This window comes from Doryrhamphus excisus, linkage group LG19, assembly GCF_037039965.1.
Source record: "Doryrhamphus excisus strain RoL-2023G ecotype Guam linkage group LG19, RoL_Dexc_Guam_v1.1, whole genome shotgun sequence".
In the NCBI taxonomy this organism is placed as follows: Eukaryota; Metazoa; Chordata; class Actinopteri; order Syngnathiformes; family Syngnathidae; genus Doryrhamphus; species Doryrhamphus excisus.
In genome coordinates, this window is record NC_136375.1 from 5,193,108 (window position 1) to 5,210,623 (window position 17,516).

A 17,516-nucleotide genomic window follows, 5' to 3' on the forward strand; every position below is an offset into this window, starting at 1 on the left:
TGTTTTAGTGTGACAAAAATAAGAAATCAGGAAGGGCCCTGTGCAACTAAATCAATTACCCTAAATCAATAGAAAAATGTACAGTTGATCTATGTGGGATCCATGTGGGATCCCTACTTGCAGACAACATATGAAGAAAGTATTCATTGCAAACACAAACACATGCTTTTATTCATGGAGTTGCCCTTTTATTGTATTTCAGTTCTACTTGAGCTTTTTCAATTTTCACTCTCGTCAAAGCCCTTTTTGTTTCACCTTCTGTACATTGCCCCCCCCCTCCCAAAAAAAAGGTATAAAGGTATTAGGGATGGGCATAATCATTGATTCAATCAGAGGGATGTTTTGGGACCTAAGGGTAAGAAAAATAATAATAATGCAGTCGTCCCTCGCTACATCGCGGACAAAACAGTTCTCCTATTCTGTCTGGAAGTGGTAAGTGGCATCTCCAGCTTCCCTGCTCCGTTTGAAACCCTTTCTGAAGGGGCTAACTTGTTAGCTCGCTAGCTTGTTAGCTTGCGAGCTATCGGCCATCTGGAGCATAATAGTTCTGGAGTAAACACTGAAAAATAGGAGTCTAATGGTGACTATAGGGGTGTTATGTCACGTCTACAGGGCTCTGATAAAGTAAAAAATTTTTTTTTCCTGACTTCACTTCCTGTCCGCCGTCAATTCTGCTCCCCTCCAATGTAAACTGCCTTAAATGGCTTTTCTTGATTATGTCTACTAGATTGCAAGTGTAAAGGCTGACTATAGGGGTGTTATTTCATGTCCAGAAGGCTCTAATCATGTTATAAAAAACACATTAGTAGGTGTTCTATGCCATAACTATCAACATATTCCATTTATAAATAAGGAGTCCTACTTGGTGAACGTCATCGTCACGGCGAGGTCCGGAAATAATTAAGCGCCATAAATGAGGGATAACTGTACATCAAAATCAATATCATGTTATCAATTAGTGAGATCAAGGCTGTAATAACCTCACAGTAAATATTCCATTTTGGGAAAAAGCTTATTTTTGAACCTAGAAATGATTACAGAAACTTACATCTTAATATCTGAAACATTATAACAATCCGGAATGGTGAAGATTAACAACAATATACTGTATATCTATTTCATATGCATCATATGTATGGTATATCTTATAGAAGATGTACACGACCAGTCTAAAGTTTTAGAACACTCCTATTTCTTTGGAGGAAAAACAACATTTTTAGTGTTAAGATGGTTTACTTCTCTTCAATTGTGACTTCATCTTTTAACTTAAACCTTTGTACCATTTCAAGCTCTCCATTGGACTTGAACCTCTTCAATTGACATACATTGTAGTAATACGTTTTAGGGGGAAAAAATTGCATATTTTGTTTATGTTCAGGCAGAAATAAAATATTGTTGTTGAAAAGATGCGGTGAAAGTGGGACAAAAATATATATATTACATTTTTATATGAGAGGCCATTTTGGGAGCTAAATGTCAGGAATTATGATAAATCTGATAACATTAAAAAGAGCTCCGAAAAAAATAGAATAGAATAACATAGCATAGCATAACATAATATAACATAACATGCTAGATCAGATCAGGCAGAAATAAAATATTAAAAAGTCTATCTGTTGTTGAAAAGATGCGGTGAAAGTGGGACAAAAATATATATATTACATTTTTATATGAGAGGCCATTTTAGGAGCTAAATGTCAGGAATTATGATAAATCTGATAACATTAAAATGAGCTCCGAAAAAAAATAGAATAGCATAGCATAGCATAACATAACATAATATAATATAACATAACATGCTAGATCAGATCAGGCAGAAATAAAATAGCTAAATGTAAGGAATTATGATAAATCTGATTAAAAAGAGCTCTGAAAAAATTGAATAGAATAGAGAATAAAATAAAATATAAAATTAAATTTAAAAAAAATTATAATAAAATAGCATAGCATAACATAACATAATATAAAATAGCTCCAATAACCCATCATTTTTAAAAAATTAATAGATTACCTGTACCGTGCGGGTGAGCAAATCAAACGCTCCTCTTTTCTCCTGCCTGTTCATCGTTCATCGGCCTGTCGTAACTTCCCCTGCCCTCACTTGTAAACACGAAAAACCTTCTCAGCCACCTGAAACGCCAGCGCCGCGGCATTTGAAAAATACAAAAGTTTTGCCGGAGACGTCCGTGGCGTCACACCGGCTGCTCGGAGCGTGTGTGCCCGAATACGGTGCACCTTGCTGGGCCACGCCAGGTGGCTCCTCCCGCTCTATACTCTGGTTCTCCTGATTGCAGTGATGTGGTAGCGGTATTGGATTAGGGCAAACCAACAGGTCACATTCTGGTTTGTTCCAGTTCTTCTGCTCAGTGAGCACAAACTACACTTAAATATAAAAAAAACAGAAGTCCTGCATGGGAATGTAGATAAATGCCCATCCCTAAAGGTGTATAGAGGGATTTTCGGGGGTGGGTACTTTTATTCTTGGGGGTAATCATCAGAGCAACAAGTTGATGGATGGCTATTACATCCTTCTTGACATCACAGCAGGAAAATGAATAAATACATTGAGCTTCTTATTTTTTTTTCCCCCACAGTAAGCAAACACATTCACACACTGGCGATTACAATATGCTGAGCCAAGAGACACAATTGTTACTTAATGGCTGAAAACCTGAGTTAGAAGAGAAGAGGAGAAGAAAAGGAAGGTCACAGCAAATGCACATGAAGAAGAAAGGATGCATCTGACCGGGCTTCTACTGGGGATCTATTCATACACGACAGACACCATGGGTGGATGTATGGATTAGTCATGGATCATACGCACCACGCCACGATATTAGCCTCATGGTTGACTGTTGGGAGAGATGGTAACAGTCCATCTCCCTACTTGGTTTTTTTTCTCTTATTTCAACTGCTTGAGAGAATCAAAGTGGTGAGATAGAGAGATAGTCCCCGTGGCACGAGAGGTTAGCAACGTCATCCTCACCTTCCTCTTCCTCTCTCGGGTGTCTTTCGTCACAAAAAGTCCTCATAGTCCAACAGTTTGGAATGCTGGCGTGTCTTCCAAAGGCGGTACAGCCGGAAGTCAAAGTACATCTCGATCATCTCTTTGCCTTCAGGGGACACAAAACGTTGACATATTTCACTTTTTATTCCATGTTCTGTAACCTCAATCTGAAGTACTAATTTGCATGTAAGTGCTACTCATAAATAAACAAATACACGACTAGGATGGGCGGGCCTGTGTGGGTGATTACTGGTAAACTGCTGCCCTCTTGTGGCTGAAAATGAAAGTACAGTCTCATTTCAAAGTGAGGTCATTGTGCATCATTCATTCATTTTCTACCGCTTTTTCCTAACGAGGGTCACGGGGGTGCTGCAGCCTATCCCAGCTGTCTTCGGGCGAGAGGCGGGGTACACCCTGGACTGGTGGCCAGCCAATCACAGGGCACATATAGACAAACAACCATTCACACTCACATTCATACCTATGGGCAATTTGGAGTCGCTAATTAACCTAGCATGTTTTTGGAATGTGGGAGGAAACCGGAGTACCCGGAGAAAACCCACGCATGCACGGGGAAAACATGCAAACTCCACACAGAAATGGCCGAGGGTGGAATCGAACCCTGGTCCTCCTAGCTGTGAGGTCTGCGCGCTAACCACTATTTTTTTTACATTAATGACATTTTTATTTTAAAAATCCTGCAAGAATAAAGCAGTGTTACAATTATTTCTATTATAATGGGTTATTAAGAATGATTTTTGAAGTGAAATGAAGTTTATTTGAAAGTGTGCAATGATTATTTCAACAAAAGTAAGCAGGTGCATAAATTTGGGGAGAAAAATAACATCAGTATTTAGTAGATCCTCCTTGCTATCAGAAATAAGTGCTTCCTATAGCTTCCAATGAGAGTCTGGTTTCTGGTTGAAGGTATTTTTGGACCATTCCATTCAGGTTTGATGGTTTTCCAAGCATTATCTACTCTTATAATTTCTACTAAGTTACACTCTTCCGCACTCTGTGTGTATGCTAGCGGCCCCGCCTCATTCCGATTGTGCCGCTGTTCTACGGAATAAACAAAAACGGACTTGCAATATATTACAGCAGGCAAACAGTTCAAGTTCATTTTCATAGATTGTGTCATGAATTTATCGAATTATTATCGTCCCAGACCAAGAGCCCACCAGACGAGAAATCTTATCACGTTTTAATCTGGTGATTAACTTTTGGTGCGTTAACAGCCCTCGTTCATGTCAATAAAGACGTCACAGTGTTACAAGAATAAAGTAGTATTACAGTAGTTGAAGAGTAGTGGGAAAGGTTTGGACACTGCCGGACTATACAGTCACATCTCAACGCTTTTTCAACACTTTTCCTATGATTCTGTTTTCAAGATGATGTATAATTTAGATGAATTTTAAAACATAAAAAAATATTTATCAAAAACAATTCCAAAATGTATATTATTTATAATATATTAAAAGCATGTTAATTATTACATTATATTATTTTGTATTTTGAGCATTTTTTTCTGTATGTAAATCGATAATTATCTTCTTTGAGTAGTTTGTACATATAGTACATACTGTATTTACATGCAATTGTCATGTAGTACTGTGGTCACTAGGTGGCAGTAGTGACACAAAGGATTAAGTCTGCATGAAGCCAGCCATGGCATGTCCAACATGACAGAGTGAAGAAAAGTTATCCTCCTATTCTGTGTGGAAGTGGTAGGTTTTTGACTTTTTATATTTCAAAAGTCAGTCAGCATCTTATTAGATTTTTTTTTTTTTTTTTTAGAAAAAAACATTTATTTTTGTGATAGTAAAATTAGATTTAAAAAAAATTGTGTTTATGTGTTCTGATCTTCTTGGGTACAAAGGACTGGCTGACACGTCACTGTGGACCGAAACCTCCATCCCATCAAATAAACACAGAATCTATTCTGAGGTATCCATAAAGTATCAGCGGTATCAAGCGCTTTTTTTCCATGGCTGTGTGTTTACTCACCCTGCGCGGAAAGCTCCAGCGGGGATTCAAACTCCACAGAATAAGGCCTCATCAGATTCTTCAATTTCTGGAACAGCTGTTGGCCGCAGATAAGAAAGCACAAAGACAATCAAAGCTCCGCCGCACGCTTGGATACGCAAAAAAACACAACCGCTTGGTTACTCCTTAAAACACACAAAACTACCCAGTCTTTGCCCTTTAATTTGAAGGGGAACGTTTTAGTGCAGCGGGGTGTCGTTTTTAAGGGGCCCTGACGTGATTTATCGACTTTGCTTAAATGTGTCATTCATTCATTCATTTTCTACCGCTTTTTCCTCACGAGGGTCGCGGGGGTGCTGGAGCCTATCCCAGCTGTCTTCGGGCGAGAGGCGGGATACACCCTGGACTGGTGGCCAGCCAATCACAGGGCACATATAGACAAACAACCATTCACACTCACATTCATACCTATGGACAATTTGGAGTCGCTAATTAACCTAGCATGTTTTTGGAATGTGGGAGGAAACCGGAGTACCTGGAGGAGAACATGCAAAACTCCACACAGAGATGGCCGAGGGTGGAATTGAACCCTGGTCTCCTAGCTGTGAGGTCTGTGCGCTAACCACTAGACCCCCGTGCCGCCCTTAAATATGTAATATGTTTGTAATATATTGGTCAATAGTTGAAATCAAACAGACATTTAGAGTTTGTAGCGCTAGCTAGCGACAAGCTAGCTCTCAAAGTTCAGCCTCATTTCCGGAAATGCAGCCTTGTCACTATCATGGAATAGTGTTAGGAAGACATTATGTAAACAAGACAGGACTTACTCTGTCCTGTAGCAGCTGTGATGTTTTTTTTTCTACAATTTCATCGAGAAATAGCATTCTTTTTCAAAATGTGATTATACCGTACTTTCAAGCCAAATGCTTCACATAGAGGTGTGTCCTTGGTAGCAGTCATCAGTGAAATGATCACTGCAAAGAACAGAACCATTTGCCACTCATTCTCTGCACTTGCTTTGTCTAATTTAGTCTGAAACCTTCTTCTTTTTAAAAAGAAAACAAGCTTAGAGCAGAACTGGGATACGGTGAACATCCAGCAGCAACACAACATTTTGCCTTAGAACATTTTTAACATTTAAGGTGGTGATGGTGTTCCTACCTTCTCTCCATTGGGGTTCCCCAAGACGTAGCATCCCATGATGTGGATGAGGTTGGGCTCCGGGTTGACTTTACTCATCAGTCGGCTCAGTCGTCTCCAGAATCTGAGGAAAATCACCCAAAGACACAAACATGTCTTTTATAAGCTAGTCCTGCTGTCTAGAGACAGATAGAACATTTCATCATCTACCACTAGTGTCTCGGGCAAAATAAAGCTTTCAAAGACTTGAGGATGCAGTTTAGCCCAGTGGTTCACAAGATGTTTCTGCAGCACCCCCCTTTTTGGAGATGAAATGATTGTCCAGCAGCAGCAGTTGTTCCCTCGAGCTAATGTCGTGTAATGAACACAGCGAGTATGTGGTGCAATCAACACCATACGTTCTTCCACTGGACGAATTTCACAGATAAATACCGCTTGTGTAATATATTGCAGTGAGCAGTGCAAGCTATGAAAATAGAGCCAAACAACTCAGAGTGATTCTTCCTGCGTTGTCCGCGTCGCTAGCAAAGCCCATTGCCAATGAAATACAGATTGGCACATATGGATGAGCCGATACAGTAGCTCATTGTTATGCCAACAGCGACCACAACTATTTTTATTGTTATTTTACATTTTTAGTATTTTGTAATGTAATTGTATATATAGATATATATAAAATATCCAGGAAACATATATTAAAAAATATATAAATATTATATTTAATAATAATATTATAAATATTAAATATGTTTAATAATATATTGTAAATATATAAAATATTATAAAAATATATATACATATATAATATTGTATTTATATATATATATATATATATATATACACACACACATATATATACATATATACATACATATATTTCTATATATATAATACAATAATAATTTGATATATATTTGATAGGAAAAAATATATATTATATATTTTTTCTATATATGTATATAATACAATTACATAAAAATATATATACATATATATAATATTTTATTTGTATATTTTTTATGTATTTATTTTTCTATGGCCTCTCAATCTCAATATTTGATTATTTGATTAGTTTTTAAAACAGTATTACTCTCATTTTTATTAACCTTTTATTTAAAATTAAATACAAAAGAATTTAAAATGTATCTAAAATCAAATTTAAATTAATAAAAAAAAAGTAATGAAAGTAATACTATTTTAAAAACATACATATTGAGATTTCAACCCAGATCTCCCGCCAACATGCTTAGCCCATAGAAAAATAAATAAATATAAGAAATATATATACATAATACAACAATTACATTAAAATAATGTAAAAATAGTTGCGGGTCCTGTATCGGCTCATCCATATCTGCCAATAACGATACGTGATATTGATATGTGGGAGTCAAACGTCATCATTTAAATTCTCTTTTTAAAAATTTATTTATTTAGAATTTTTAAAAATGTATTGTATTTTTATTTCTATTTATTTTTATTGTATTAGCAGTTATTTTATATATATTATTTTTTATTGTATTTTTATTGAATAAAATGTGTTATTTATGTTTATTCATTTTAATTTTATTTACATTTATTTATATGTATTTGACTTTCATTTAATTTTCTTAATTCATGCCATTTGTGACCCATAGCTCATTTTTTATGGGCCTGCAAATCACACAAAGCATTATCTTTAAATATTCAGCCCATTTTTTCAGGAATTTCCACTCATTTAGTTTCCGGTGTGGCCCCAGTCCTCCTTCACGAGGATAGACAGTCGCCTCAAAGAAATGGCCCCCAACTCACTGGCTCATGTCCTCTTCCTTCTCCACTTTTGCAAAAGTCGCTACTTTATTCTTCAGCAGGTAGAGATGACCCGGGCCTCCCTAAGAGAGATTTAAAGCAGCTATTGTTAGTTCTTCTTCTGATGATCAGCCGCCATCATGTCCCCCCACCTGACAAAAGATGAGCATCCTCCAGAACTTGCTTCCTCTCCTGTAGGCTGTGAGCTTCTTCTCGATCTCCTCTGTGAAAAAACGGAAAAAGCTTGGATAGAAAACGTCACTGTTTCAACTGTTGTTGGAATCGACGACGCGTCATGGAGACGGGAGAGGTGACGTACGGCGACTCAATGAAAACACGGCCACGGAGGAGCGTCCGAGCGTTTGTGTGAGTTATTTATCGACACCTCGTCAATAAGCGTGAGAGCTGCGCCGTTGATTATCTGCTACAAACTCCAAGGAGGTGGCGCGCGATCATTTGTTCATCGTGCACTTTGACTTGTGACACACCAGAGTCCATTAAAAGTCAGGCAGTATGTTTATACCAGGGGTGTCCAAAGTGCGGCCCATGGGACAATGTAGAAACAAAGGAAAAAGGTAGAGTGTGAAAATAAAAATCTGAAATATTCATACGAATGATTATTACTGATACAAAGCTAATAAATTACATACATGTAAAAACAGCTTTTTCTTCGCCTTTTTATTAAATAAAAATATTTCTATAAGTATCAAAGTGTTTTTGGAATGTGGGAGGAAACCGGAGTACCCGGAGAAAACCCACGCATGCACGGGGAGAACATGCAAACTCCACACAGAGATGGCCGAGGGTGGGATGGAACTCAGGTCTCCTCGCTGTGAGGCCTGCGTGCTAACCACTCGACCGCCGTGCAGCCCTTGTTCTGTTCCAGACACCCAAAAATATGAACAAAAATGCTTTTTATGCTAGGTTAATTAGCGACTCCAAATTGTCCATAGGTATGAATGTGAGTGTGAATGGTTGTTTGTCTATATGTGCCCTGTGATTGGCTGGCCACCAGTCCAGGGTGTGACCTCCACACAGAGATGCCCGGAATTGAACTCGTGTCACCTAGCTGTGTGGCCTGTGCGCGAACCACTCTACATCCGTGCAGCCAACATTCAATTAAATAATTGTATATAATTATTGGTGGTAAATTGATTTAAATAGTACATTTTGTCGAGAATAATTAGTATAGATTTATTTGCATAAAACAATCTGAAATAATTATAACAAATATTATTACATAAACAAATACATATATTATTTAGGATATACTATGAATTAATAAATATTAGTAATAAATATAGTTTTATGAAATTATCAGTTCATTCACATACTACATTTGTTTTTTGTTGAAAACAAATGTGAAAATTTGGGCGTTTAAAAACCGGGGTCTGACGGTGTTTACGGTTCAGGGGCGTCCAAACATTTTCCACAGATGTTGAAAAATCAAAAAACACTTTAATATTTATAGAAATATTTTTTTATTAATAAAAAGGCTAAGAAAAAGCTGTTTTTACATGTATTTAATTTATTAGCTTCCTGTCAGTAATAATTATTCATATGATTTTTATTTTCACACTCTGCCTTTTTTCTTTGTTTTTACATTGTCCCGCGGGCCACACTTTGGACACCCCTGGTATAAACATACTGCCTGACTTTGGTGTGTCACAAGTGAAAGTGCATGATGAACAAATGAACACATGCAGCTCTCATGCTGATTGGCCAGATGTCGATAAATAATGCACACAAATGCTCGGACATGTTTATATATATATATATATATATATATATATATATATATATATATAATATATAATAATATACTAATATAAATAATACATATATTAGTTATAACATTCATTCAGATGCGGGGTACACCCTGGACTGGTGGCCAGCCAATCACAGAGTGTGGAATCGAACTTGGGTCTCCTAGCTGTGTGGCCTGAGAGCTAACCACTTGTCTGTCGTGCAGCCTATTATTGATTTTATATTATTTGTAATTATTTTCTGCATGTAAATACATAATATTCTCTATAAAAAGTATTTTTGGGTGTCTGGAAAAGATTAATTGGATTTGCACGGGAAAAAATTGCTATGTTTTTTTTGAACAATTTGTGTTTTTGCTTTATTTTCCTCATGTTTCTGATATCAATGCATATGTTTTGGCTAATGAAGTCTTCATATTGTTCCTTCTTACAGATTATACAAAAACATGACTTGAACTCTAACCCTTGGACTGTGTGTGTAGCACAAAAAGGTCATGTCAAAGCATTTTAAATGACACTAAATTGATCAGAATGTGTTTTTTTTTTAAACATTAAAAATATATGAACTGTATTGCTGTTTTTGAAGATGAAGCCAATGAAAGCGAGCGTGAAGGTGGTAGCCTTGGGTTATTTTTGACGTCTTTATGTACAGGCGGATGTCTTTGAAGTATCTCTGCATCCTTCCATGTGTCAATCACACGAGGTGAGGCAAAGGTAGATGAAATTATCATCGGCCAAGCCGTCATAGAAGAAGACGTGAAACATTAATGGCTCCGGGAAAGAACCCTGCGGGACGCCACGGGGGGGTTCATTATATTCCGAACAGTGACTCACCCAAAATGTCATCAAAGGTTGCGTGTTCGTGGTCCTAAGTAGGAGGAGACAAAAAAAGTTGATAATGTCTGTCTTCATATCAAATGTGTCCAGATTGATGTTTCCTTGACTCACGTAGAGGATGGGGATGATGGAGGGGTCGTCCCTGCGGATGATGGTGGGCACGTACTCCGCCTTGGGGACCTTGGAGGAGATCAGCTATAAGGAGACGTAAACGACAGGTCAGCGTGAAGTCCCGCATAACGCCGCTCCAGTCGGGGTTCCTCACCATGATCTTCGGAGGTACAAAGTCGTCTCCCTCGCAGGCGAGCCGCTCCATCTCCCTCTCCTCCTCCCAGTCGGCTGAGTCATCAACGCCGCCCTCGTCCAGAGTGCCGCAGGATGTCTGCAGGTCTCCACCTTGGAAGGAGAGACGACGCACGCCGGTGAGCTTCAGCATTGAAAAACCAAAACAAAGCTAGCATGTAAGTTGAGGGAGGCTGGAGGGGAAGCTGCGCTCGTGATTGATGGAAGCCGCGGGAAGAAATGGCAGCTGCCCGAAGAATTACAAAGTCTCAAAATGTTGCTTTCCCTCGGCAGAAAGAGATGGATGCAAGAACCAAATCACAGAATTTGTGGCTTGACTCCATCACGGTCTTGAAAACATGTTCATAAATAAATCCTGCTGCTTAGGGTTAGGGTTAGGGTTAGTTTCACAATAAGCTAATTGCAAAAAAAGCTAATCTAAAAAGCTAAAAAAAAAATCTTTTTTGCCGAAATGAAGTTATTTAAAAAAAACTTCAATGAAATAATTAATAATTTAAAATCATTAAAAATAATTAATAATTTAATTGAAAAATAAAAATCTTAGGCATTCAGAAGACGCATTCAAATAGTGAATGTAGGCTCCAACATTAGTCATTAGGTGTCTGCGGTTGTTCGGTGGGACAAACAAGCACCAGACCTGATTGCCGTAACATAATTTACATAACGTAATTTTATAGCAGCTTTGAATGATCTCAGGCACAATGATAAAAACATCATAATTATAATTATAGTAAAAATAAATAAATAAATAAAATAGTTAAAAATAAATAAAATAGTTATAGATCTGTGATTAATTATAACTATTTCTTAGTTAACTATGGTAAATGTGTTTAATCGGGATTAAATATTTGAATTGAGTGACAGTCTTAAAGAAAAAGTCTCATGATAAAACTGCACCTCGGCTTTGTCATATAGATAAAAAAAGTCTTATTAATATCAATATATTCTAATATCTTGCTGCTTTTCCCTTTTTTTGCTGTAATTTTCCAAATATTTCACCATTCTTTTGAAATAATCTTCATAAATTTTCTCTTCGCAGTACTATGACTTTATTCACATAATTGTATAACGTTTTATACAATTATATAAGCTATAAGTGAAACTTAAGCGACAACTTTTAATATAATCATAATTATGATAAAAAAATGTTGAAATAGTTGGGAAAAAAAAGCATCAATGGAAAAAAAACTGCTGTAAAAAGTTTATTTTCTAATGAGAATAATTTTCCCCAAATAAACTCTGAATATTATTGTAGTAGAACAGAGTTGAAATATTCAAGAAAATGTACGCTATATTTTATTTAATATTAAATTAAATTAAAAATTAAATTAAAAATTAAATTAAAAATTAAATTAAAAATTAAATTAAAAAATAAATTAAAAATTAAATTAAAAATTAAATTAAAAATTAAATTAAATTAATTATTATATTGCAGTAATATTGATAAAAGATGCAGATGTTGATCCATTCCTCTTTTGTGTGCAGTGTTGAGGAGTCGACGAGTTCGAGGACACAAAGACTTTATACCGTATCTTTAGCGCCTTTGGCTTTTCTTATCCTGGTTTCAGAGTGGATTTGAAGAGGACGAGAAGACGAGAATGACAAGTACACTCCAGCATCAACATTCTCTTCACAAAACAAAGAGCTTTTCTTCAGGAACGACACGTCAGATGGTCACTGATGGTACACGGATCTCACTGTGAAGATGGACGTGGGGGACAAAACATAAAAGCACAGAGACACCAAACGAGCACATGCGCCTCATGCTAGCAGTCTTCATTGATAGGCCACACCCACGCGTTCATCACTCCGACACAACACTCCAAGACGTTGGCTGAACGGGACATACTCACAGGGAGAGCAGCACAAGGTTGGACTCATTGGAAAGTTAGAGGACAGACACGCTCAGATTGGACGGCAGAGACAGCGAGTTGGACTCTTTTATGTGTGTTGTGTTCAGGGACCCTTGGCAACACAATGTCATCTATATGCCACCAGATACACTTTTCATACATTGGAGTTGCTTGGGGGGGGGTAGGGTTAGGGTTGGGTTGGTTTGGGGGTTAGGGTTGGGGCACTCTGCAAGGTTTGGGTTTTGGTTAGGGTTGGTTTGGGCTAGGGTTTTAGTTAGGCCTAGGGTTGGTTTGGGGGTTGGAGTTGCTTTGGGGGTTAGGGTTGGGGTTGGTTTGGGGGTGAAGGGTTGGGGTTCTCTGTAAGGCTAGGGTTTTGGTTAGGGCTGGGGTTGGTTTGGGGGTTAGGGTATTGGTTAGGGTTAGTTTGGGGGTTGGAGTTGCTTTGGGGGTTGGGGTTAGGGTTCTCTGTAAGGCTAGGGTTTTGGTTAGGGCTAGGGTTGGTTTGGGGGTTGGAGTTGCTTTGGGGGTTAGGGTTGGGGTTGGTTTGGGGGTGAAGGGTTGGGGTTCTCTGTAAGGCTAGGGTTTTGGTTAGGGCTGGGGTTGGTTTGGGGGTTAGGGTATTGGTTAGGGTTAGTTTGGGGGTTGGAGTTGCTTTGGGGGTTGGGGTTAGGGTTCTCTGTAAGGCTAGGGTTTTGGTTAGGGCTAGGGTTGGTTTGGGGGTTAGGGTAAGGGCTTTGGTTAGGGTTGGTTTAGGGGTTGGAGTTGCTTTGGGGGTTAGGGTTTTCTGTGGGGCTACGGTTTTGGTTGGTTTAGGGGTTGGAGTTGCTTTGGGGGTTAGGGCTCTCTGTGGGGCTACGGTTTTGGTTTTAGGGGGTTCGGGTTAGGGCTCTCTGTGGGGCTACGGTTTTGGTTTTAGGGGGTTCGGGTTAGGGCTCTCTGTGGGGCTACGGTTTTGGTTTTAGGGGGTTCGGGTTAGGGCTCTTTGTGGGGCTACGGTTTTGGTTTTAGGGGGTTCGGGTTAGGGCTCTCTGTGGGGCTACGTTTTTGGTTTTAGGGGGTTCGGGTTAGGGCTCTCTGTGGGGCTACGGTTTTGGTTTTAGGGGGTTCGGGTTAGGACTCTCTGGGGCTACGGTTTTGGTTTTAGGGGGTTCGGGTTAGGGCTCTCTGTGGGGCTAGGGTTTTGATTTTAGGGGGTTAGGGTTTAGGGTTTGGGGGTTGGGGTTGGGGTTGGGGTTGGGGTTGGGGTTAGGGTTCGGGGTTCGGGTTGGGTTTGGTTTGGGTAAAGAACAAGGCATTGGTTAGGGTTAGGTTTAGATCAGGGTTTAGGTTTAGCTTGTGGGTTTCTTTTTAGGTTAGAGTTTTTGTTTTTGTTTAGGATGAGCTTTGGGGTAATGGCTTTGGTTAGGGTTAGGCAGAGGTGGAAATAAATGACATTTAGTTGGATTACTGTTGATTATTTTCTGTTGGTGTCATCAGCACACAGATCAGCTGTTGACCTCGCGGTGTGTGTGTGTGTGTGTGTGTGTGAGAGAGAGAGAGAGAGAGAGAGAGAGAGAGAGAGAGAGAACTCACTGTCTCTGGGCTCATGAGTAGAGTCAGTCTTGACAGGGGTGGGGTCACTCCAGGAGCGGCTGAAACTCTTCGATCTACGCTCAGCAAACGCTACAGTGCAGGTGGGGGGGGTGGGGGGGTGGAGAGATTGTAACGCACACGCGCACACATGCACAAACACTAAGATTGGACAAATGAGCTGAAACGCACACAAGCAAAGGCGGATGCAAATGTGCAAATGGCGTCCAATGGCGGCCACTGTGAAACCACAAACTTGCACCTCCCTCCAGGGACATTGGGTTAGGATTAGATGACTAATAGACACCTGGTGCTCTCTGCAGTTGAGTAAATGAACAAAATACACGGAACGAAAACACATTTTGAATTTAAAAACTTGACTTCATTCCCTTTTGCAGCAAATCACAAGAATGATGGGAAGAGGAAGCTGTTCCCTAAATCGGCATCGTTACTTCAAGTAAAAACACACAATACCCTAGCAGCCTTCATGGACAACCATCTATTATTTCTCAACAATAAGTCGGCTTAAAGTCTTCAAAGACACATGAAGGACCACCTACAGGGTTGCCCCCCCCACACACACACATAATGTGTATATAAAGCCAGGAGGCGGCATCAAAACATCAGCAGCCTGACACTGAAAGCAGCCGTAAAGAAAAAAAAGCACACACAAATGGCGGCGAGGCGAACAACACATTTGCACTTCAACCACGTCTGACTCACTCTGCGCTTTAATCCTCCTGCTGCCCACCATCCGAAGATGCTTCCGGAAGTTCCTAGTGGGCACACCGGCCGTGCAGGGGGACGAGGACGAGGAGGAGGAGGAGGCGGCGGAAGGAGAGCATGTAAGAGAAGGAGGTTATTAGGGGTGCAGCATGATTAAAGGTTCCTGTCAGGATGGGAGGTTGCCGAAGGGAAACCCCTGATTGTCGCGTCGCAGACGTACGTGCTACATCACGCACACACAAGATGACGATGGAGGGAAGTAACAAATAAATGTTTTATGTTATAGTTTATTGTATACATTTTTATGTTCTTTTATACGTTATGTTTTCAGTTTATAAGCCACAACCTCTAAATTTAGAGGAAAAAACAGATAATACATATATAAACCAAGACTATAATCGTGACATGCGGTGAGGATCAGGTAGCTCCTTATTTGACTGGAGCCAATCGTGAGCTACAAAAAAGTAACATGAGCTTGTCAACCCTTTGAAAATTACAGGAAGTCATTTCTAATATTCATCCATTCGTTCATTCATTCATTCATTCATTCATTCATTCATTTTCTACCACTTTTCCTCACGAGGGTCGCGGGGGGTGCTGGAGCCTATCCCAGCTGTCTTCGGGCGAGAGGCGGGGTACACCCTGGACTGGTGGCCAGCCAATCACAGGGCACATATAGACAAACAACCATTCACACTCACATTCATACCTATGGACAATTTGGAATGGCCAATTAACCTAGCATGTTTTTGGAATGTGGGAGGAAACCGTAGAAAACCCACGCATGCACAGGGAGAACATGCAAACTCCACACAGAGATGGCCGAGGGTGGAATTGAACCCTGGTCTTCTAGCTGTGAGGTCTGCGCGCTAACCACTCGAATGTCGTGCCGCCTCATTACTAATATAATATAATATAATAAAATAACAGTCTGACTCACGGTGCCATCTTACAAACAATAAACTCATCACACAGCAACTTGACACTCAGAAGACGGCAAAGTGCAATACAAGTTTAAAATAAAAAAAAAACGTTTTACATTCTGCCGTAATGCACTTCGTCCGAGCAAAACATTTCATTGGAGGACGAGGAGCATAAAAAATAGATGCATGGGGCTGTAATACTGGCTGCCTCTGTCCAGAGCCCAGAGGGAGGCTGACATCATTGCAGCACCAATCAATGCTTTGCTTGGACAAACAATGCATGAAGGGAAAATGTAATTTTTGTTTTAATTTTTATTTTAAACTCATATTGGTACTTCTATTGTATATTTCCTAGCTACCTTTGAGTGTTAAGCTACTGTGTGATGATTTTTCGGATTCTTTGTCAAATGACACTCTGAGTCAGACTGTTTTATTGAGTAATAACCTCCTCTGATTTCCAGTGGGTTGACAAGCTTGTAGTGACTTCACTGAGGTTGTGATTGGTGGTCGTGAAGTAGTACTGAAGTAAAGGAAATGAGAAAAAAATTAGAATTTAGCCACAAATTAAATAAAAACACAGCATAAACCGCAGTTAAAGAAATAAGTAGCGGCTTATACAGCGGAAATTATGTTAATTTTGATTCCAAACACAATAATAATGTAAAACAAAAGAACATCCATCAAGATAGTTTTAAACAAGCTAGAATTTTTTTAATTTAATTAATAGTTGGAGGGCATGCCCATTCCATTTCCTGTTTCCACTGGGTGGTGCTGAGACGAGTTCAGGAACTGGCTTATGTATTTCTTCAAGGTGTCGTCTTCATCATCTGTACCAAACAAATGTGACAAATTGTCTGATTGATCTTCAAATTTTGTTTGATGTCTCTCTCACACCAACTACCCTCATGTCCTCCTTCACTACATCCATGAACCTCCTCCTTGGTCTTCCTCTACACCTTCTACCAATATATTGACTATCTCTCCTCTGTCCCAACCATCTCAGTCTGGCTTCTCTGACTTTATGTCCAAGGCCTTAACATGTAATGTCCCTCTGATGTACTCCTTCCTGATCCTATCCATCCTGGTCACTCCCAATGAGAACCTCAGCATCCTCATCTCTGCTACCTCCAGTTCTGCTTCCTGTCTTTCTGATAATCTTCTATCACGCCTGACACTTTCTTCTCCACCCATTCCATCCTACCTGCACACGCTTCTGTATCTCTTCACCCTGTAACCTCACTCTTCCAATCGGGTCCCTCTCATTCACCTTGAACTCTTCTGTGACATCTCCAGCACATCTTACCACTGTCCTCATACAATGTCAAAATCTCCTCAAGATGTATATATACGTCAGATTTTTGAGAGATGATGATGATGCAAGTCTACAATAGGAGAGATGCCATTTTAAGCCCCCCAAGAAGTGCATTTTATAAGCATTGGAATAGACGCTGCACAGCAACCAGGAAGTGAAAAGGCACAGAATCTTGTAGCGTTGAAGAGATCACGCAGTGAGGGGAAATTTCTATACATTTCTATACAAATGTGAAAAGTGTAAAAAGCTCATGCCGTTATATTTGTAAAAACAAAAAAAAGGTTATTTTCATGTAAAACAACCATT

The 17,516-nt window shown here is 39.3% G+C and overlaps 1 protein-coding gene across 1 annotated transcript in view; it reads right to left on the minus strand.

Moving 5' to 3' along the window:
• Positions 1-2,418: 2,418 nt before the first annotated feature.
• The window catches only part of nsmfa (NMDA receptor synaptonuclear signaling and neuronal migration factor a), a 37,504-nt gene continuing 22,406 nt past the window's right edge, over positions 2,419-17,516 (minus strand). The window contains 10 exon segments of the mRNA XM_058056142.2: positions 2,419-3,113; positions 5,015-5,090; positions 6,155-6,257; positions 7,925-8,004; positions 8,074-8,144; positions 10,522-10,555; positions 10,636-10,719; positions 10,790-10,920; positions 14,253-14,342; positions 14,973-15,025. Of these exon segments, the coding sequence (XP_057912125.2) occupies positions 3,016-3,113; positions 5,015-5,090; positions 6,155-6,257; positions 7,925-8,004; positions 8,074-8,144; positions 10,522-10,555; positions 10,636-10,719; positions 10,790-10,920; positions 14,253-14,342; positions 14,973-15,025 (820 nt within the window). The 3' untranslated portion in view covers positions 2,419-3,015.